The 23073-nt window shown below is 42.3% G+C and overlaps 1 protein-coding gene across 1 annotated transcript in view; it reads right to left on the bottom strand.

The window, feature by feature from the left end:
- Window positions 1–8778: 8778 nt before the first annotated feature.
- The window catches only part of LOC137435294 (calcineurin subunit B type 1), a 60958-nt gene continuing 46663 nt past the window's right edge, over window positions 8779–23073 (bottom strand). The window contains exons 5-6 of the mRNA XM_068128950.2: window positions 15114–15298; window positions 8779–12863 (exon numbers count right to left, since the gene is read on the bottom strand). Of these exons, the coding sequence (XP_067985051.1) occupies window positions 12816–12863; window positions 15114–15298 (233 nt within the window). The 3' untranslated portion in view covers window positions 8779–12815. The remainder of the gene's footprint in view (window positions 12864–15113; window positions 15299–23073) is intronic.

Genomic DNA, 23073 nt, shown 5'->3' with positions numbered 1-23073 from the left:
TTGTCCTGATGACCCTTGCACGGTAGAGGTGCAGAGCTGTCGCAGCAACATGTAGTTGTTTAGAACAGTTCACCATTGGATGCAGATCCACATACCTGCCAGTACAGTGGGGACAAAAGTGAAATTTGGTGGAATTTGCTAGGCCCAATGAGAAATTTTGGGATTTTGTGGGGTGGATGGCACTTTGGACCTGACCAACCGTAAATACCTGCACATCAAGGTCGAGGTAAGGCATTGATGGTTACTGTCCCAGGCTTCAGGACTAACTTACGGAAATTGGGGAAATGTAATTTGGAGTTGGGGGCGGGTGAGAGTGATGGCATGGCCGGTGAGGGGGATGGATGGAATGAGTCTTGTGGGTGGCGTGTGTTTATGTGTAGAGGAGATGTGTTTTTGTGTAGTCGAGTGGATGGAAAATGAAGTACGAGTTATGAGTGGTGATTACTGTGATTGAGTAATTACTTTGAAATGTAATGGTGAACTGTGAACTGGGGATTTCACATAATCGCAGGCCATGGCAAACCCTTTTGTACCATCTTTTACACCAAAAATGTGTGTTTGAAAATTGAATGGCAGCGGGGGAGGAAATGTGTTTTGGAGTTCTGTGGGTGGGAAAGGTGTGCATGTCCGCAGGTACGGATCAAGCTCTGAGGAGCGATGACTGCAACCCCCCTCCGCGGCAATTACCCCTGACAGCCAGTGGTGACTGAAAATTGGAGCCCGTCGGTGGTGGGTCTGTTGGGTGCCTTGGGGTGAAAGACTCCCGGCGACCCGTGTAGCTGCACAGAAGCAGGAGGCAATAGAGCCTGGAGTGTGGAGACCCCCACCGGTGGGGTAATGGCAGAAAGGGCTGTTTGACTGTCACTGGGCCAAGAGGTAAAGGGGGGGGGGGGGCAATGAACTTGTAAATCAAGCGACTTGTTTTTGGGACAGCGGGCACCACAGCCTGAAGTGCCCCACCATCTTACTTGTGCGGTACCTCCCCGCTGCCCAGTGGAGACATCCACACACGGAAATGACATCTATGCCATGGTCCGGCCGGGGGGTGGGGGGGGGGGGTGGAATAAGCGCTTGGTAATGATTTAGTGTTGTAATGATTTTTGGAATGTGTATGAATGGTTCTGGGTTTTGTGTTGAATGAATGAGGGCAAAATCCACCGAGCCATGTCACTCACCTGTAACACCAGGACAGGGCCCGCGGAAATTTAGGGGTGCATTACGATGGCCCCACAGGTAAGGTTGCGTCTTGTGGCATCCACCGGGGGATGCTTTCTGCAGACTGGGGTTTGTTTTTTTTTGTTTTTTTTGTATACAAGATCGAGGCTCGTGAAAGAGCGAACATTAATCACACAGAAAGACAAACAGCCACACAAAACAAATAACACCGGGAGCGGTAGACAAGATGGGGAGAGAGGGGGAAGGACACAAACACAACATTTGAGAGCAGGGACCGAGAGACATGGAGACATCGAGAGATCTGTGGGAGGGAGAGGGCTTTGGGGGGGAGGCATGTGAAGGGGGGGAGGCAGGGCCCTTAGCTGCACACATTAATTAATTTCCCTCCGCAACAACATGACTGACCGGAAGAACAAACCCCAAGCAGCCGTGCAGTACGCCACCATGGCGATGGAACATCGAGCAGGCAGGCTGAGGCCACGCCCACCTCACGATTGATTGACACCAAGGGTTTGATGGGCAGATGACATCACTGGAAGGGAGCGACCGATGGCATGAGACAGAAGTGACATGCCCATTGGTGGAGAGAGTGCTGACGTCACACCGCGAGTGACAAAACGACTCGCTCGCCGGCATTTCCTTCTCGTTTTGGCCTGCTTCCTGCCTGGACCCCTTTTCCCTTTGCTGCCTCGTGATTCCACTCCCTCGACCGCTTACCATTTTTCGCCACCTTCACCCTCGACTCTCTCTCTCTCTTCCCTGTTGAAAACGTTGGGTGCATCGCGGTTCCGGGGTGAGTCCGGGAAGACGTGGACGGATCCAGGCATGGCCGGAGGAGCGAGCTGACACGACCCGTTCAAGTCACGCGGAAGTCCTGTGGCATGCCGGTGGATGGGACCAGGGTGAATGGGTGGCTCATTGGGGCCTGGCAGTGCACGAACGAGGCGGACTGAGGCCTCCTTCCCGCCAAGCACGGAGCCGCGTCCGGACGGCGAATTTGGGACCTGGACGACTGCAGACAGAGATAAGACGCGCATTCACAAACACAACAGTTCCTTTAATTTATTCTCTTCCCTCGTCCGTGTGCAAATCTGTGTGTAGGAGCGCTCATTAGGGGATTTAGTTATGGTTGCGTCCTTTGTTATCGGGTTCTGTTAATAAATATTCCTTTTGAACATTCTAAATTCCGTGTTCGTGTGAGTTTAATTGTTTGCAGGGGTGAAGACGCCTGCGGCCGTGAAGGTAAGTCGGCATTCTTCATTCCGTCTCATGTATGATCCTCCATCAATTGGAAACGCCTCCAAGTAAGCTCAAATCCATCCGTGGACGCTCTGTCTTAACTGAGAGCTGTCCACACGACAGTATTCTAACCAATATGCAATAAAGATCTAAAAAATGCTTTGTTGAAGACATTGTGAAAGAAGATGCAAAATGTAATTGGTAACATCCCAAAGCAAGCAGAAAGAATAAGACTAATTAACTGTCAGAAGAGGCAATAAATATTGCAAAATGTGGAAGCAGTCAGTCTACATACCATTCCAAAGAAAGGGGATGCAACAGAATATTCAAATAATTGAACTATTGTCTTGATTTCACATTCTGACAGGATCTACACTATAAAAGGAGCCGTCTGTCCGTCCATATGTGAGCGAGTGCGTGCATGCGAGTTCTAGACCCCTCTATACCCCTTGGCATCCCAAATACCCCTTAATAGTTGATATACCTTAATAGTTAAGACCATTTAGAACCTTAAGACCCTCAAGGCTCTGCTATCCATAAGACCCCCTAAGACACACTCCAAAAAATTGCTTATTTGAGGTGAGGGATCTACGAATCCGTCAGAGATGGGTACCCTGCTAGTATTACTGAAGAACGGTCAACACAGAATAGAAGACTTCATAAAGCGAGAAATTACTGTTGGACAAACAGGTTTCAGAAGAGGACGGGGTACATGTACACGGAAAATGAAATCGCAAATCTGAGATGGATCATGAAAAAGGCAAAGGAATATCAAAGGAAGGTGTATCTCTGTTTTATCGGTTCGAGTGTGTAAACAGCTTGCCGTTTTGGTAGGAGCACCCCTAGAGGAGGTAAACTTATGGTAAACCACAAACACGTTTGATAACCTTTTTAAACAGTTGCTAATCCTGTTTGACACTAAACTGAAAGGGAGGAAACCCGGGGTGTGTTTAGTTACCAGCTTGCCAAGCCAGCCGTTCCTTATCAACGGTTTTTAATGGAGTGCTTACTCGAATGCTTAAGCCACTCGGCGAGCGCTCTTCAAGAAACTTGGTAAATGAACACACTCCTGATGTTCTTGAGGCCTGACCTTAGATCTACAGCAATCTATATACCCCAGAGAGAAATAGCCCTTCATTCTGCTCCCTTGGAGATGGATGTCATAGTGAACGAGGCCTTTTGCGCATGTGCTGTGTGTTTTACTGTTATGTGTTCCTCCCCGACCTCCTGGTCTCGGTATACCTCCGACCCCCGAGAGGAGCCACGGCAGAAAAATATGTTATTCCATGTCAAAATCAATATTGAAACCACACCAATGGTTATCCACAAACAAATAATGTATTAAAAATCACACAGGAATAACGATACAACAATGGTAGCAATCAACAATACAATCAACACATCTTAAGATGGTACCATCCGCTAAGGTAATCTAACTCACTGTGCTCCCAGTGCATGAAAAAGAACACTCCTCAATGTCTCTATAACTCAAAGGTGATCCCGGCGAAGAGGCGATGAGGCAAGTAATGGGGTGTAGGCAAAGCGTGGACCGTCCAGTAGTCCAAAACCACAGCAAACTGGCGGTGAAAAAGGAAATCCCAAAGGCGCGATCCAGACGTGCACGTTCACAGTTCAATCGGCGAACCGCAACGTAATCTTTTGCACACACACACACATCCCCGGCAAACCACCAGAGGGTGAGAAAAGCTGACGCGGCAAAACCTTTTCAGTGAACGGCGCGCGAGGTTCAAAATGGCCGACGGCTCTTACGTGAGTCGAAGCGACCTGGCGGGGGATTCTTCGAAACCTCAACGCCTATACCTGACAACGCAGGTTTCTCAATCCTACAGCGATAACACCGATCGCAGGAAATTCCTTTCAAGGACTCAAAGTTCACTCGCGACGTTCGCTCGACCACGCTCGCTACGGAGCTTCAAGACGCGCGTCTCGTTCCACCTTTCTCGTCACGCCCTCTTCTTCCTCCCCTCTCTCGTCATCTTCCAGTTCTCGATCCGGTTTCCCGTTTCATTTAAAATATTAACCCTTTCGCCTTTTAACAACAATAACCTTACCTTTTAACAACAATAATCGCCGTTTCCTTCAAACCCCAATAATAATAATACATAACCAGAAATGTTTCAAGTGGATGAAAACCACAACCACGGAAGTGCTGAATCCGTAACATTACCCTGACTTGGTTTTGCTGACCGAGAACTTTTAACCTGCCATCGTTAGTGCAAAATCTAAAATAAAAATAGTCTTTCAAACATAATCGCACATTCCAGGTACTTTTAGAAGTATTTTGAGCTTCTTTAAATAGCTTTGAGAGGCATTTAAGGTTAAAAAAAAAAATCCTTATCTCCCACACAAGATATACTTTACGATTCCTTGAATGTCGCCGTTTCCTGGGGCTTCCACGCAATGCGCGCCAATCATTCTGGGGAGGAATACGTCATTTTGAAAGACGCATATTAGGAAAAGGTTGTGTTACCCTATATTTTTGAAAATCTCTTCCAACCATTTAGGTTGAGGAGGATGGGGGTAAACTTAAGGCATAATCTAACTAGAACGGCACGCATCAGAGAGCATACCTCCACCTGGTTGGCCATATCACTCAATGGTGAAGAATCACTTAAAAAATTATAGTCGCCGGATCCGGATCCGGTCTTCAACAAAATTGAATCGATTCTTCCTTCTCACACAACCAACCTATCCACCAAGTTTCGTCCAAATCCGTGCATACCTTTTTGCGATATCCTGCTATGTATCGTTTTTGGCCACATCTCCCAATAGTAAAGAATCACTTAAAAAATAAATAATTATCATATCCGAATCCATATTCAGATCTTCACCAAATCGAATCGAATCGTCCTTGTCAGACACCCAACCGGTCCACCAAGTTTCGTCCAAATCCGTGCATAACTTTTTGAGATATCCTGCTATGCATCGTTTTTGGCCCCATCTCCCAATAGTAAAGAATCACTTAAAAAATAAATAATTATCATATCCGAATCCATATTCAGATCTTCACCAACATCGAATCGAATCGTCCTTGTCAGATACCCAACTGGTCCACCAAGTTTCGTCAAAATCCGTGCATAACTTTTTGAGATATCCTGCTATGCATCGTTTTTGGCCCCATCTCCCAATAGTAAAGAATCACTTAAAAAATTTAATAGTCCTCATATCCGAATCCACAATCAGATCTTCGCCAAAATCGAATCGAATCGTCCTTGTCAGACACCCAACAGGTCCACCAAGTTTCATCCAAATCCGTCCACAACTTTTTGAGATATCCTGCTATGTATCCTTTTTGGCCCTATCTCCCAATGGTGAAGAATCACTTCAAAAAATTCTACTATCCGGATCCGACTCCGGATCTTCACCAAAGTCTAATAATTTCGTCCTTGTGACATACGCTACATCTCTGCCCAATTTCGTCCGAATCCGTCCGCAACTTTTTGAGATATTTTGTTCACAAACGGACAGACAGCGGTGAAAACATAACCTCCATCCAATCCAATCAGCCTTCGTCACAGAAGAATATATAAACTCTGATTTAAGGCAGAGAACTAAAAGCAGCTGTTGAAGAATTTTTGCTTTCTTCGAACATTCAGTTTCAAAGCTCCATCAAAATCACACGTCACAAATTGAAAAACCACGAAGGAAGAAACTCACACTGAAATCTGAAGATTTAAACAAATATTTACTGTCAATTTTGACGAGGTATAAACTGAAACGTGTATAAATGTACAAAGTAGCAAACCAAACATGCATGTGACCAAACTCGAACCCATCTGTATATTCTGTACCCAGCAAAACCTATTGTTTACAACTTTCAACATCACAGCTTGCTGTAAACTCACTCACAATAAACATCAAACATTACAATGCTTTAATCGAAAAGCTTCAATGTAAAAACTTGCGGCATGCAAATAATTCATGTTAAAAAAAGGAAAATTCACCAAAAACAACAACCACAGCTGAAGTGCGTCTTACATTTGACATGCAAATCTAAAAACGAACCCTCTCATGCTCAGAATTCCACCATGGAACTGGGAGAATCCAAACTTGTACCGATTTACTCATTTGTAAAAGTTGCATTTTTCTTCTTTGGAACCTGCAGATATCATTTTTGGATATGTTCAGTCGGCTTTCTTGCTAGTTGGTCGCAAGTATTAAATGGGAGAAATTGCAAAATAAAGAGGGTTACAAGGTTATTAAAATTTTGTTATGGAATGTTACTTGGTATTTTGACTGAGCAAGCAAATAATTTTCCAGAGTGATATAATAATGTCATGAGCGTTCTGAATATTGTATGCGGACGACATGGTTGCTGTGGTGGAGAGTGGGTGGGAGATGCAGGAAGTACTGGGGGAGTGGAAGGAGGCATTTGAGAAACATGGGCTGAAAATGAATGTGGAGAAGACGGAGGTGATGTGGGTCGGGCAGCAGAGAAAATAAATGAATATCAGGTTAAAGGAGAAGGAAATCAGACAAGGAAGTAGGTTTGAGTATCTGGGTGGAACAGTGATTGGGGATGGTAAGTCAGAGGCATAGGTGTGGACGAGGATTCAGGTGGGTACAAATGCATGGGGGAGGGTGGAGGGAGTAATGGCAGACAGGAAGATATCAAGAAAATTGAAAGGAAAGGTTCTGATGTCTTGTAAAACGCCGGTCTACTTCTACGGTCTGGAGACAGTGGCACTGACAGAGAGACAACAACAGAGGCTGCAGGTTTGCGAGAACAACTGGGTCAGGATTGTGGGATTGAAGAGGGTGGATAGGAGGAGAATGGATGAACCGAGAGAGGAGATTGATGTGCAGATGAGCTTGACGGGGAGATTGGTGAATTGCCGACTGAGATGGGTTGGACATTTGATGCAGATGGGGGAAGAGAGAATTGCAAAGAAAGCTGATAGGTTGAGGGAACAAGGTAGGGGGAGAAGAGGTAGACCATGGTTGAGATGGGGGGATTGTGTGAGCAGGGATATCAGTAAGGTGGGGGTGGTTGGAGAGTGGAGAGAGTTGGCTGAGGACAGAGGGAAAGTGGCAGAGTATTGTGGCGGAGTATCGTGGCGGAGTATCGTGGCGGAGTATCGTGGCGGAGAATCGTGGCGGAGAATCGTGGCGGAGAATCGTAGCAGAGAATCGTGGCGGAGTATCGTGGCGGAGTATCGTGGCGGAGTATCGTGGCGGAGTATCGTGGAGGAGTGTCGTGGAGGAGTGTCGTGGTGGAGTGTCGTGGCGGAGTGTCGTGGCGGAGTGTCGTGGCGGAGTGTCGTGGCGGAGTGTCGTGGCGGAGTATCGTGGCGGAGTATCGTGGCGGAGTATCGTGGCGGAGTGTCGTGGCGGAGTGTCGTGGCGGAGTGTCGTGGAGGAGTGTCGGGGAGGAGTGTCGTGGCGGAGTGTCGTGGTGGAGTGTCGTGGCGGAGTGTCGTGGCGGAGTGTCGTGGCGGAGTGTCGTGGCGGAGTGTCGTGGCGGAGTATCGTGGCGGAGTATCGTGGAGGAGTATCGTGGAGGAGTATCGTGGCGGAGTATCGTGGCGGAGTATCGTGGCGGAGTATCGTGGCGGAGAATCGTGGCGGAGAATCGTGGCGGAGAATCGTAGCAGAGAATCGTGGCGGAGTATCGTGGCGGAGTATCGTGGCGGAGTATCGTGGCGGAGTATCGTGGAGGAGTGTCGTGGAGGAGTGTCGTGGTGGAGTGTCGTGGCGGAGTGTCGTGGCGGAGTGTCGTGGCGGAGTGTCGTGGCGGAGTGTCGTGGCGGAGTATCGTGGCGGAGTATCGTGGCGGAGTGTCGTGGCGGAGTGTCGTGGCGGAGTGTCGTGGCGGAGTGTCGTGGAGGAGTGTCGGGGAGGAGTGTCGTGGCGGAGTGTCGTGGTGGAGTGTCGTGGCGGAGTGTCGTGGCGGAGTGTCGTGGCGGAGTGTCGTGGCGGAGTGTCGTGGCGGAGTATCGTGGCGGAGTATCGTGGAGGAGTATCGTGGAGGAGTATCGTGGCGGAGTATCGTGGAGGAGTATTGCGGCAGAGTATTGTGGCGGAGTATTGTGGCGGAGTATTGTGGCGGAGTATTGTGGCGGAGTATTGTGGAGGAGTATTGTGGAGGAGTATTGTGGAGGAGTATTGTGGAGGAGTATTGTGGAGGAGCATTGTGGTCGACGCAGAGCACAAGCATGGTACCGTTTACCTCACCCCTTATAAAGGGAAGAGGAGGAGAACAACATATACTGCATATTATTCTGAAACTTTGAGGAGAGAATGATCGGTGAATTAAACTGCTCGTGTCAAATTAATTTATGTGACAGAACACAACCATGTAAATCCAAACGCCATGAATATTGGAAAGAAAGTTTAGCAATATCTCTTTAGCAATCATTTTATTCCACTTCCTCTTATATACTCACATGAAAAGCCTCACATGAATAAGGCTGAATAAAGAATCAGCTCATTAGCATTGCACAGCACAAGCAGCTTTGTTGAAAAGAAATAACAATATATATATATATTGAATCGAAAGAAAATCAAATCGAGTTAGGCCGAAGGGGAAAAACATACAAACAAAGATGAACGTTTGTAGATCCACTACCACTACTACTTTTTCAGGTGGCTTTCACAAATAAATATTGTTGTATCAGTTTGTCCAATAGAAAATGCTGCACTTCAGAATCCCAATGGCTCATTCCCTTGTCTATGGCAGTAACTACATGTGCTATGTGAGAGAGCAGGCACAGTATAACAGTGAGATCAGGCACAGTTGCAACACCAGGGTGTTATTATTGTTATAAGCAAAAGCCCATGGTAAAAATACCACAATATAGAAAGGAAAAAAGCAAGCCTTTCATCATTGGGCTGGTTCAAAGAGTTCAACAATGGGAGGTGAGATCTTTCTTAACAGCAAAGAAAAAAATAGTTTTGTGAGTCATCGAGGTAGCGGTTTGTTACCAGATAAACCACCAAGATCAATTTTTGTGAAATTGAAATATTTAATTTTGAATTAATTTGAAGTTTTGTATTAATCTGAAGCAACTTTTGCTTCATAATATTTTCCTCTCTGAGGGGCATTTATATGTTTCATGGGGGACAGACAGAGGCAAACAACATTATATATATATACATAAACTATAAGAGCCGTTTGGCTGCGTGTGTATGTGTGCGTGTGTGTGCGCGTGTGTGTGTGTGTGTGCGTGTGTGTGTTCGTGTTCGTGTGTGTGTGTGTGTGTGTGTGTGTGTGTGTGTGTGTGTGCGTTCGTGTGTGTGTGTGTGTGTGTGTGTGTGTGCGTGTGTGTGTGTGTCTGTGTGTGTGTGTGTGTGTGTGTGTGTGTCTGCCATTTGGTTTGATGTGGTGTTTTGCAAATCAGATTAAAATGCCTACAACGTGAACATCAATAGAATCATCATCGACTTTTGCAGACATTCAAGGCCTCTCAAATAATTTGGTGGTTATTAACAAATCAATGTCAATAAAAATTTTTTATTATACATAATCTTTAAACTCACCTGTTTAATAAAGAAAACCCATTAGATGCCAAAAATAAATCCTCACTTTGAAGGGTCAGATTGTCTAAAGTCAATGTAACATTCCGCAAAACTTTAGCAAGTGTCATCATTCATAAATAGAAACTACGGATGACATTTTCATCTCAGATTGTGAGATGGCAGATTACGCAGCTTATACCTCGTACCTGAAGAAAAGGTGCCGAAGAGCATTACCAAATGTGCATTATAAAAACTAAACCTCCAAAGAGCTTCTGCATGATCGACAAAAAGTAGTAGCTCAATATCTCATGGCTAAGAATGGCTTTGCGATAATCACGTTTTCAAACCCGACGATTTTCACATTAGAAAACACACGTGTTTTGGTGAGAGGCAGCACAGGTTATGGCAGAGTGGACAGGTGTCCCTCTGATGTAAAAGTTCCTCGTCAACGAATTTGATGAAGCAGTTGGTGCAAATTACAAATCGTGGCCTGCCGAGCAATTTCAAATCCTGATTTCATTGCAATTTCAAGCACGTGTTGAGAAAGGGAAGAGTTTTGACTCTAACAAGGCCTAATGGTTTCAATTGCGTTACTTTATACAAGACAGTACAATGAGTCAAACTTCGTTCGAGCCTGTCACTTCGCAGGTGCACGAGGAGGTTAACGGAACTTTTCACATCAGGAAGCATTTGTAACAGACCTCACCAACACCTGGTTGCAGGTGTGGCAATTTCTATTATGCAGCACTTATTTGCCTAGGCTGGCCTCAAATTGTAAACAACTCATTAGTAGCAATACGGACAATGGGAGAGACTCGACCCCAACTTGTGTTGCGTGTGTCCTTTGCTCGAACATTGGTGATCAAACATTCCAACCTGACTGCATGAACTGGTGTGTCCTGCTGAACATAACCCAGCAGCACATGAATGTGGCTTCCATCTCTCAGCAACTGTAAGGGAGGGGGACCTCTACAATGATTATTATTTAATGCTCCCAACAAATGTTTTCTTTCCAGAACACTAAAAATAAATATATCTTTGAAAAAGCAATGAGGAGCAATAAAGATATTGAAATACCAGATACCAGAATACCAGATACTCCACATACCAGAGTTGAAATCATCTAATATAGATTGCTATCAAAAATGAGTCGCAACAAAGTCATCTATCCAAGCCTGCATGGAAAAAATGAAAACCTGCTGGGACTAACAAATAAATAATAAGGAACTTTTCGATTTTGCAGAATATGGGGGAAACAGAACAAAAATATGTTCAATCACAAGCAAAAGTCATATTGCCAAGACCTACTGGGAAATAACATGATAAAACAAGTATTCTGAGTATTGCGCTGCAATACATGTCCCCTACCGGCAGTTTGTCGTCCGGAAAACTGTTGGGGAAATTACCAAAGTTCAAAGTGACATAACTTTGTCAAAAATGATCGAAACGTCGTGAAGTTCGAACTTGATCTGTAACTTATCATGAGGAAACCATGTACCAAGTTTGAAATCATTAGCATTAAGAGTTTAGAAAAAAAAGTCAGGAAAACTGTTCTTTGCGTGACGGACTGACAGACTGACTGACAGACGGACAGACGGAGGGATGGAGTGCAAACCGATAGTCCCCTCCGGTGTACACCAGTAGGGGACTAATAACACATCATCAATTCTTCAGAGCAATGGAAAACCCAACCTCTGGTAAAATCAAACTATAGGAAATGTTCACTGGTTCAGCCTCGAAGTGCCCTTTGCAATAATCATGCAAAACACAAACTAGCGGTACCCATTTTACCTTTACCTGAAAACCAAAAGCCGGCAGGAAAATTAGCATTTCCGAAGAAGGGGCAATTTTTCCTTTAAAAAATTTTTTTTTTTTCCTGCTGCCAAAAGTTTCTGAAATACAAGAAAGGAATAAAATATTGTTTTAGGTGTAAACAGTAATGAGCAGCTTTGCCATGTAAGTGGAGGCATGTGGAGCAAGATCAGCCCTGATGCGGTGCGTGATATTTGCTTCGAGCGTCAACTAGTTAATTATCCGAATGGTGAACCCACTCCACTCGAGCCTCACTACACCATAGCACAAGATCATGTAAACAACAAAATGTTTCAAAAATCCAATTATACCGAGCTGGTTACTGCATGGAAACGTGCCGAGGTGGCACATAACGAAGCAACAGAAATGCAAAAAATATGAAAACACAGGTGATGGGATAAAGTACCAAGGGAAACACAGGTGTCGTGCAATGATTGTTACAGCATTCATATTCACATAAACTGCACCTTGCAAGACACAACCTGCTAGAAAAACAAGGTAAAACATTAATTACATAAGATCAAATGGCCAAAAATATATATAAATGAAACACACCAGAACAGGTCCTGCAACAGGTTAAAGGAAAGTCATGCAACACTCTTCCTAGACATGCTTATACTTTTAAGGAAAAGTTACCAAGATGGAGGATATCAGGGAGTTGGGGCTCGATTTCAGATGGAATCACAGTACGAAAGCTAGTTGCGCGAGGACATCCAGCACACGGCATGCAGTAACAGCATAACGCATGCACATGCAAACGCCGAGAACGCACATCACCAGGTGCCAATTCTGTTCAAACGGTTATGAGGAAGTTGCGCATCGCATACAGAAGTGGAAAAAGGCCACGGCGAAGGCATGGGAGAAGAGAGAGGTGTGTGTGTGTGGGAAGGAGGATAACTATTTGTCTGGCTTGGCGATTTGGGAACAGAAGTAGAGGAAAATCGGCCAGCAAGACGATACGTTATGCTCCGCTCGCTTGGCGAGGGCTGTCCTGGTCGATTGAAAGTCAAGTCTTGGAGCGGGCAGTGAGAAGCCCAGGCTCACTCAGTGAGCAGCTGGCAGAACTGGACAGAGCGCTGTTGCAGCCCTTCTTCTCGAGTACACGGGGCTCAGACGTCCACGACCATCTTCTTGTGGAAATCCAACCCTCCAACGACCTGCATAGTGACAGATGGAAAAAGTAAAGTATGAATGAATGAATGAATGATCGTTTTAAGGCCATTATTCCCCACTAGAGTGGGGGTTAGCCTTGCGGGCCCCATGACAATCATGGTTCCCTGTTTGAGGCAATGTTTTTATGTCCGGATGCCCTTCCTGACGCCAACCCTTAGTCGCCTCTTATGATGCGCAGGGATACGGTGAACCTATTCTAAATCGGGGTACACACCGGGATCATTCATCCCAGCAAGCTGGTACTGAATTTGCCGACCTCGGAAGGATGACAGGCTGAGTCAACCCTCCTGGCGTTAATTGAGCGATCGACCGGGATTCGAACTCAGCATCCTAGGATCCCAAGCCGGCACCCGAACCGCTAAGCCAACACCAGGCTGGAAAAAGTAAAGTATGTAATCTTATATTCAGCAAACTTGTTCTTGGTAAGCAACCACTACATTACACAACTGACTGTGTAACTTATGAAAGACTAAAAGATTGTTACATCATTTTCATGAACTAACAAGAATGGCCTCATTCAGTTGAAATAAAACACCCTGCCATGCCCAATGTAACTAAGAACTAACACCAGAAACTAACACTTGATAAATTGAACATAGATCTTCACTACTACTCGTTTTATTACACAGGTAATGGCACAAATTAACGCAGTGATGAAATGGTGAGGGCATATCTTGGAGGTCAGATATCGTCAGCAAAAGTAAAAAATATTGTGGGCAGATTATAGGGGTGAACACCACTTGAAGGTGAGGAACAACACTGTTGAGCAAAGAACATTGGAGAGATACAGTGAAACAATCCCATAAACCTCTTTACTCCCACACCATTCTGCCTTCAACTGTCGTTCACCCACTGTCTGCAACAAGGGATTCAATGGAGGAAAATTTTACACATGCACGCGGCCCCTAAATTACGATCAGCACGGGCGGTATCCTGAATCTATTGCTGTGGTCAAACTTTGAAGTACAGCCTTTGGTGCTCCTTGGCCTACGATCAACCTCACCCCATCCCGGATTAACAAACAGCTAAGCTGGCCCAAAAGCCAGATTCTCCCTTGGAATTTGCCAGACCCAATTTTTTTTTCAGGTTCTCATGACAAAGTACATTTCGTCTTCATAAGTAGCGTTATCAAATATTGCTTCGTATTCTGGGCTGGTAGCCTGGTGTTGGCTTAGCGGTTAGGGTGCCGGCTTGGGATCCTGGGTTCAAATCCCGGTTGATCGCTGAATTAACGCCAGGGGGGTTGACTCAGCCTGTCATCCTTCTGAGGTCGGCAAATTGAGTACCAGTTCTCTGGTAATTTATTGTGCATCGCAAGAGGCGACGAACAGGGTTGGCGGCAGGAAGGGCATCCGGCCATAAAACATTGCTTCAAAAAAGGGACCAAGGTGCCCAAAAAGGCCAACTCCTGCTCTGTGGGGAAAATGACCTCTAAAGTTGGCTCTCATTCTGGGCTGGCATGCAGATACCTGCCACACTACCCCTCTGTAGGCAGTGTAATTTAAAGCTCTCCAAGTCAATGGCATCTGTTGGCAGGAATCTGAGACTTGGCTTGATTCTTGCTCAACGCAGTAAGGATGGAAGCATTTCTGATCTTTACACCCTCTCTTCTAGACTCATCCTTTTTCTCTCTGTCCATCCCCCGACCTTTCAAGTCAAGGCATTATTAAAGAAATCATTGTCAAAACCTTGTTATCCTCGCCAAGTTTACATTCTTTAATTCCCATATTTGACCTTCTACAGAACCTTCTTCCCGAATCTGTCTCACACTTTTTTGTCCAGTCTTTCAAGACGGTTATCACCACCTCATGGTCTCTTCTCCACATATCCCTGAGCTTTTCTACATATATTGTAGTAGATATATGTAGAAATTGTATTGTAGATATATGTCCCCACTCCACCCCCTTTTTCTGCCTGCTATTCCCCTTCACTTACGATGGTTCATCTGCATGTTCCCCTTTACCCTGTGTCAACCTGCTTATCCAAGTACCTCAGTTCCTGCATATAATTAAATAAAAACCCACTGAGACATTCCTAATTGTCTCAAACAATTACAATCCACATTTCCTCAAATTAGCAGCTTCACTTTTTCCACATTGACCTTTTCAGATAAAAATAAAAATAAATACGATGAATAATAAAAGTAATGAAAGTGGTAATAAAAAATTTCTGATCACCGATCCACCATTTGGGCATAAAGTTGGTTACGATACCACATGCCAGTGAATTCTCACCGCACAAAACTCTTCAAATGATATTCGTCCATCACCATCCTTGTCTGCATTGAGGATAGTCTTGTCCACAATCTGCTGTAGTTGTGTGTCCTTCAGGTTGTTGCCAACCATCATCTTGAGGACCTGGAAGAGCTCTCCATTGGAGATGTACCCATCTCGATCCATGTCATAAATCCGGAAAGCAACTAGAAGGGAACATGAAATAGAAAACAAAATGACTTATCATAATATTATGCCTTTGACAGAGTTTGGCATCGGGGTCTGATATCCAAGCTTCCCTCTTTCGACTTTCCTCCTTCACTCTGCTCTCTCATATCGAGCTTTCTCTCTGACCGCTCTATCTCTGTAATTGTCCATGGCTCAACATCTCCCTCCTTCCCTATCAACAGCGGTGTTCCTCAGGGTTCTGTTCTGTCTCCAACACTCTTCCTTCTTTTTATCAATGACCTTCTTTCTTCTACAAATAACCAAATGCACTCATATGCTGATGACTCAACGTTGCATTCCTCCATGTTTTTCCCACCTGCCCCATCTTCCCTCAATCGATCTGCATCTCGTTTAATTACCACCACCTCTTTAAATTCGGATTTGGACAAGATTTCCCAGTGGGGCAAATGTAACCAGGTTAAGTTTAATGCTTCTAAAACTCAATTTCTTCCCATATCTCTCTCCAAAACTCCTCTCAACTCTCCAATCTCCTTTGAAAGTTCCACAATTACACCATGTGATACAATAAACCTACTAGGTATTACCCCAACTTCAAATCTATCCTGGAATCCACATATTACACAAATAGCTAAATTTGCCTCGAAGAAACTGGGAGTCCTGTTCAGATGTCGAAGATTCTTCTCTTCTCAACAGTTGCCTCAACTATATAAAGGATTGATTCATCCTTGTATAGAGTACTGCTCTCACATCTGGGGAGGTTCTAGTTCCACATACTTACTGGACAGAATGAATGAATGAATGAATGATCGTTTTAAGGCCATTTTCCCCCACTAGAATGGGGGTTAGCCTTGCGGGCCCCATGACAATCATGGTTCCCTGTTTGAGGCAATGTTTTTTTATGGCCGGATGCCCTTCCTGAGGCCAACCCTTGGTCACCTCTTACGATGCGCAGGGATACGGTGTACCTATTCTAAATCGGGGTACACACCGTGATCATTCATCCCAGCAAAGCTGGTACTCAATTTGCCGACCTCGGAAGGATGACAGGCTGAGTCAACCCCCCTGGCGTTAATTCAGCGATCGACCGGGATTCGAACCCAGGATCCTAGGATCCCAAGCCGGCACCCTAACCGGTAAGCCAACACCAGGACAGAATTGAATTAAAAGTAATTTGACTTATCAACTCCCCCAATCTGACCTCAAAAGTCAACCCACTCAAATTACGTCGCAAAGTTGGCTCTCTTTCTCTTTTCTACAGATATTACTTCAGTTTTTGCTCCCAAGAAGTTGCTGCTTGTGTATCTCCACCATTAGCGAGACCACGGATTACTCGACAAGCCACTACATCTCATGATTATTGTGTGGCCATTGGAAACTCAAGGGTGGGCTGTTATGATGCTTGTTTCTTCCCCTCCACTGCCAAACTCTGGAACTCTTTACCTTCACATGTCTTTCCAAACACTTATGATCTTCCCCTTTTCAAAAAGCAGATTCTCTGCTTTCTCAAAAACTCTTAGACTAGTCTCTCTTTCTTTACTTTTCTATCAATGCAGCCGTTTTACTTGGCCTGGCCTCGATGAGGACGACATAGTCTGTGCCTGGAGCCTTCTACATTAAAAAAAAAATCATCAATTCCTTTACCATATATAGCTTTGTGCAATGATATTTGCCTTAGTTTACCATCCTTTCAGATCCAACATGGTATTCTATAAACAAAGCTATGCAGTGAAGGCAACTCTCCTACCTACAACCTTGTAACTACTATATGTTCAGAAGTCCCATTATTGGCATCCATAGTAACATTTCACTGTTCAGTAGGTTGGTCAAAGTTTGCATTTCATCTCTGACTTGAAAACAAAACAAGTACAGATACATTCAAAGTACACCGCCCCCATGCCAAATAATTAAATATCCTACAGCGTGGCATTGCCGGGGCGACTCCGGCGCCAGCAATACCGCCGTGCAGCTCATAAAGATTGCATTGAGAGGGAAAGGTGTACAAATAATTGATCGATTAATTGCATAATTAAAATCAATAAAAGATTATCATAAAATATTTTCTTAATCAATTGGTTAATAGCATAACTAAACCACCAGTGCTTCATCCGAAGATGTATCTTTTAGAAATTTAATTAAATAAGTCATTAATAAAAAATTAAATAATTAATTGATTAATCAATAAATAATGAATCGATTAAATGACTAATCAATGAATCAAAAATATCTATCATAGTCACATTACTCGGTCGCTGTCATGCCCAAATATTAGCTTCCTAGCTCAAAAGGTGCCTGAGATATTGCCCAGATGAGAAAGAAAATAAATAAATGATTAATAATGAAAATAAATAAATAATAATCATTAAAAAATTAAATAGTTAATAAATTGGCTAATAGAATACACAAACCACCACTATTTCATCCGAATCTGTAACTTCAAAAAAATAATTAATTAAGTCATTCATCGAAAAATTAAATAATTAATCGATTAATTAATTAATCAATGAATCAAAAATACCCTTTACAGCCAAAATATTGGTCATTGACATGTCCAAATATCAGCTCCCTAACTCAAAAGGTGCCTGAGATATTGCCCAGATGAGAAATAAAATAAAGAAATAATTAATAATGAAAATAAATAAATATTAATCATTAAAAAATGATATAATTAATCAATTCACTAATAGAACACGTAACCACCACCATTTCATCAGAATCTGTAACTAACAAAAAAAAAAAAAATTTAGTCATTAATCGAATAATTAAATAATTAATCTATTAATTGATTAATTGATTAATCAATAAATCAAAAATATCTTTTACAGCCAAATCACTGTCATTGGCATGTCCAAATATCATCTTCCTAACTCAAAAGGTGCCTGATATCATGGCCAGAAGAGAAAGGAAATGTATAAGTACTTAATTAATCGCTAATAATTAAATAACCCCTCAATTAATTGATTAATCAAAAAAACAAAAAATACGGTTTTTGACAAAGGACTTGGTCACTATTGTGCCGAAATTTCAGCTTCCTAGCTCAAAGGATGGCTGGGATATCGTCCGGACAAACAAGCAAGAAAGAAAACAAGTACAGATACATTCAAAGTACACCGCCCCATGCCAAATAATTAAATATGCTGCAGCGCGGCATTGCCGGGGCGCCTCCGGCGCCCGGCAATACCGCAGTGCAGCTCATTGAGGCTGCATTGGGAGGGAGAGGTGTCCACTAATTGATTGATTAATTGTATAATTAAAATCAATAAAAGATTATCACAAAATATTTTCATAATCAATTGGCTAATCGCATAACTAAACCACTAGTGCTTCATCCGAAGATGTATCTTTTAGAAATTTAATTAAATAAGTCATTTATAAAAAATCAAATAATTAATTGGTTACTCAATAAATAATTAATCAATAAATAATTAATAGATGAAATGATTAATCAATAAATCAAAAATATCCTTGATAGCCACATCACTTGGTCACTCATGTCCAAATATTAGCTTCCCAGCTCAAAAGGTGCCTGAGATATTGGCCAAATGAAAAAGAAAATAAATAAATGATTAATAATGAAAATAAATAAATAATAATCATAAAAAAATTAAATTATTAATCAATTTGGTCAGAGAACACATAAACTACCACTATTTCATCAGAATCTGTAACTTAAAAAAAAAAAAATTTTTTTTGTCATTAATCGAATAATTAAATAATTAATCGATTAATTGATTAATTAATAAATCAAAAATAGCTTTTGCAGCCAAATCACCTGGTCATTGGCATGTCCAAATAACAGCTTCCTAACTCAAAAGGTGCCTGAGTTAATGGTCAGAAGAGAAAGGAAATTTGATTAATTAAATAAGTACTTAATTAATCGCTAATAATTAAATAACTCCTCAATTTATTGATTATTCAAAAAACAAAAAAGATCGTTTTTGAGAAAGGACTTGCTCACTACTGTGCCGAAATTTCAGCTTCCTAGCTCAAAGGATGGCTGAGATATCATCCGGACAAACAAACAAGAAAGCAAGAAAACAACCAACAAAACAAACAACCAGAGTGAAAACTGAGTACTCTCTTTCAGCGTGCGTCACTGCCGAGCCCCCTTCGGTGCCCGGCAATGACGATTTGCAATGCCTGGAGGTGGCATAGGAAAGGAGCGGTGTACAACAAGTACACATACATTCAAAGTACACCGCCCCCATGCCAAATAATTAAATATACTACAGCGCGGCATTGCCGGGGCGCCTACGGCGCCCAGCAATACCGCAGTGCAGCTCATAGAGGCTGCATTGGGAGGGAGAGGTGTACACTAATTGATTGATTCATTGTATAATTAAAATCAATAAAAGATTAATCCAAAATATTTTCTCAATCAATTGGCTAATACCATAACAAAACCACTCGTGCTTCATCCGAAGATGTATCTTTTAGAAATTTAATCAAATAAGTCATTAATAAAAAATTAAAAAATTAATTGATTAATCAATAAGTAATTCATCGATTAATCAATAAATAATGAATCGATTAAATGATTAATCAATAAATCAAAAATATCCTTGATAGCCACATCACTTGGTCACTGTCATGTCCAAATATTAGCTTCCCAGCTCAAAAGGTGCCTGAGATATTGGCCAAATGAGAAAGAAAATAAATAAATGATTAATAATGAAAATAAATAAATAATAATCATAAAAAAATTAAATTATTAATCAATTCGGTCAGAGAACACATAAACCACCACCATTTCATCAGAATCTGTAACTGGGGGAAAAAAATAAAAAATTGTCATCAATCAAATAATTAAATAATTAATCGATTAATTGATTAATTAATAATTGATAAATCAATAAATCAAAAATATCCTTGATAGCCACATCACTTGGTCACTCATGTCCAAATATTAGCTTCTGAGCTCAAAAGGTGCCTGAGATATTGGCCAAATGAGAAAGAAGATAAATAAATGATTAATAATGAAAAGAAATAAATAATAATCATAAAAAAATTAAATTATTAATCAATTCGGTCAGAGAACAAATAAACCACCACCATTTCATCAGAATCTGTAAGTTAAAAAAAAAAAATTTTTTTGTCATTAATCAAATAATTAAATAATAAATAAATAAATAAATAATAATCATTAAAAAATTAAATTCTTAATCAATTCGGTCAGAGAACGCATAAAGCACCACCATTTCATCAGAATCTATAACTTAAAAAAAAAAATTTAGTCATTAATCAAATAATTAAATAATTAATCGATTAATTGATTGATTAATTAATAAATCAAAAATAGGCTTTGCAGCCAAATCACCTGGTCATTGGCATGTCCAAATATCAGCTTCCTAACTCAAAAGGTGCCTGAGTTAATGGTCAGAAGCGAAAGGAAATTTAATTAATTAAATAACCACTTAATTAATCGCTAATAATTAAATAACTCCTCAATTAATTGATTAATCAAAAAACAAAAAATAACTTTTTTGACAAAGGCCTTGCTCACTACTGTGCCGAAATTTCAGCTTCCTAGCTCAAAGGATGGCTGAGATATCATCCGGACAAACAAACAAACAAGAAAGAAAACAAGTACACATACATTCAAAGTACACCGCCCCCATGCCAAATAATTAAATATCCTACAGAGCGGCATTGCCGGGGCGTCTCTGGCGCCCGGCAATACCGCAGTGCAGCTCATTGAGGCTGCATTGGGAGGGAGAGGTGTACACTAATTGATTGATTAATTGTATAATTAAAATCAATAAAAGATTATCACAAAATATTTTCATAATCAATTGGCTAATAGCATAACTAAACCACTAGTGCTTCATCCGAAGATGTATCTTTCAGAAATTTAATTAAATAAGTCATTAATAAAAAATCAAATAATTAATTGATTACTCAATAAATAATTAATCGATTAATCAATAAATAATTAATCGATTAAATGATTAATCAATAAATCAAAAATATCCTTGATAGCCACATCACTTGGTCACTCATGTCCAAATATTAGCTTCCCAGCTCAAAAGGTGCCTGAGATATTGGCCAAATGAGAAAGAAAATAAATAAATGATTAATAATGAAAATAAATAAATAATAATCATAAAAAAATTAAATTATTAATCAATTTGGTCAGAGAACACATAAACTACCACTATTTCATCAGAATCTGTAACTTTAAAAAAAAAAAAAAAATTCTCATTAATCAAATAATTAAATAATTAATCGATTAATTGATTAATTAAAAAATCAAAAATATCCTTTGCAGCCAAATCACCTGGTCATTGGCATGTCCAAATGTCAGCTTCCTAACTCAAAAGGTGCCTGAGTTAATGGTCAGAAGAGAAAGGAAATTTGATTAATTAAATAAGTACTTAATTAATCGCTAATAATTAAATAACTCCTCAATTTATTGATTAATCAAAAAAAAAAAATACCGTTTTTTAAAAATAGACTTGCTCACTATTGTGCCGAAATTTCAGCTTCCGAGCTCAAAGGATGGCTGAGATATCGCCCGGACAACAAGAAAGAAAGAAAACAAGAAAGAAAACAAACAAGAAAGAAAGAAACCAGAGTGAAAACCGAGTACTCTCTTTCAGCGTGCGTCACTGCCGAGCCCCCTTTGGTGCCCGGCAATGACGATTTGCAATGCCTGGAGATGGCATAGGAAAGGAGCGGTGTACAACAAGAAAGAAAACAAGAAAACAACCAGAGTGAAAACTGGGTACTCTCTTTCAGCGTGCGTCACTGCCGAGCCCCCTTCGGTGCCCAGCAATGACGATTTGCAATGCCTGGAGATGGCATAGGAAAGGAGCGGTGTACAACAAACAACCAGAGTGAAAACTGAGTACTCTCTTTCAGCGTGCGTCACTGCCGAGCCCCCTTCGGTGCCCAGCAATGACGATTTGCAATGCCTGGAGATGGCACAGGAGAGGAGCGGTGTACAACAAGAAAACAAGAAAACAACCAGACTGAAAACGGAGTACTCCCTTTCAGCGTGCGTCACTGCCGAGCCCCCTTCGGTGCCCAGCAATGACGATTTGCAATGCCTGGAGATGGCATAGGAAAGGGGCGGTGTACAACAAGAAAACAAACAACCAGAGTGAAAACTGAGTTCGCCCTTTCAGCGTGCGTCACTGCCGAGCCCCCTTCGGTGCCCAGCAATGACGATTTGCAATGCCTGGAGATGGCATAGGAAAGGTGCGGTGTACAACAAGAAAACAAACAACCAGAGTGAAAACTGAGTACTCCATTTCAGCGTGCGTCACTGCCGTGCCCCCTTCAGTGCCCGGCAATGACGATTTGCAATGCCTGGAGATGCATAGGAAAGGTGCGGTGTACAACAAGAAAACAAACAACCAGAGTGAAAACTGAGTACTCCGTTTCAGCGTGCGTCACTGCCGAGCCCCCTTCGGTGCCCAGCAATGACGATTTGCAATGCCTGGAAATGGCAGAGGAAAGGTGCGGTGTACAACAAGAAAACAAACAACCAGAGTGAAAACTGAGTACTCTCTTTCAGCGTGCGTCACTGCCGAGCCCCCTTCGGTGCCCAGCAATGACGATTTGCAATGCCTGGAGCTGGCACAGGAGAGGAGCGGTGTACAACAAGAAAACAAGAAAACAACCAGAGTGAAAACGGAGTACTCCCTTTCAGCGTGCGTCACTGCCGAGCCCCCTTCGGTGCCCAGCAATGACGATTTGCAATGCCTGGAGATGGCAGAGGAAAGGTGCAGTGTACAACAAACAACCAGAGTGAAAACTGAGTACTCCCTTTCAGCGTGCGTCACTGCCGAAC

The sequence above is a fragment of the Myxine glutinosa genome, chromosome 1, assembly GCF_964187855.1.
Source record: "Myxine glutinosa chromosome 1, kmMyxGlut1.1, whole genome shotgun sequence".
NCBI classification, from domain to species: Eukaryota; Metazoa; Chordata; class Myxini; order Myxiniformes; family Myxinidae; genus Myxine; species Myxine glutinosa.
The sequence above is the reverse complement of the archived record's forward strand: the minus strand, read 5'-3'. Positions and strand labels throughout refer to the sequence as shown.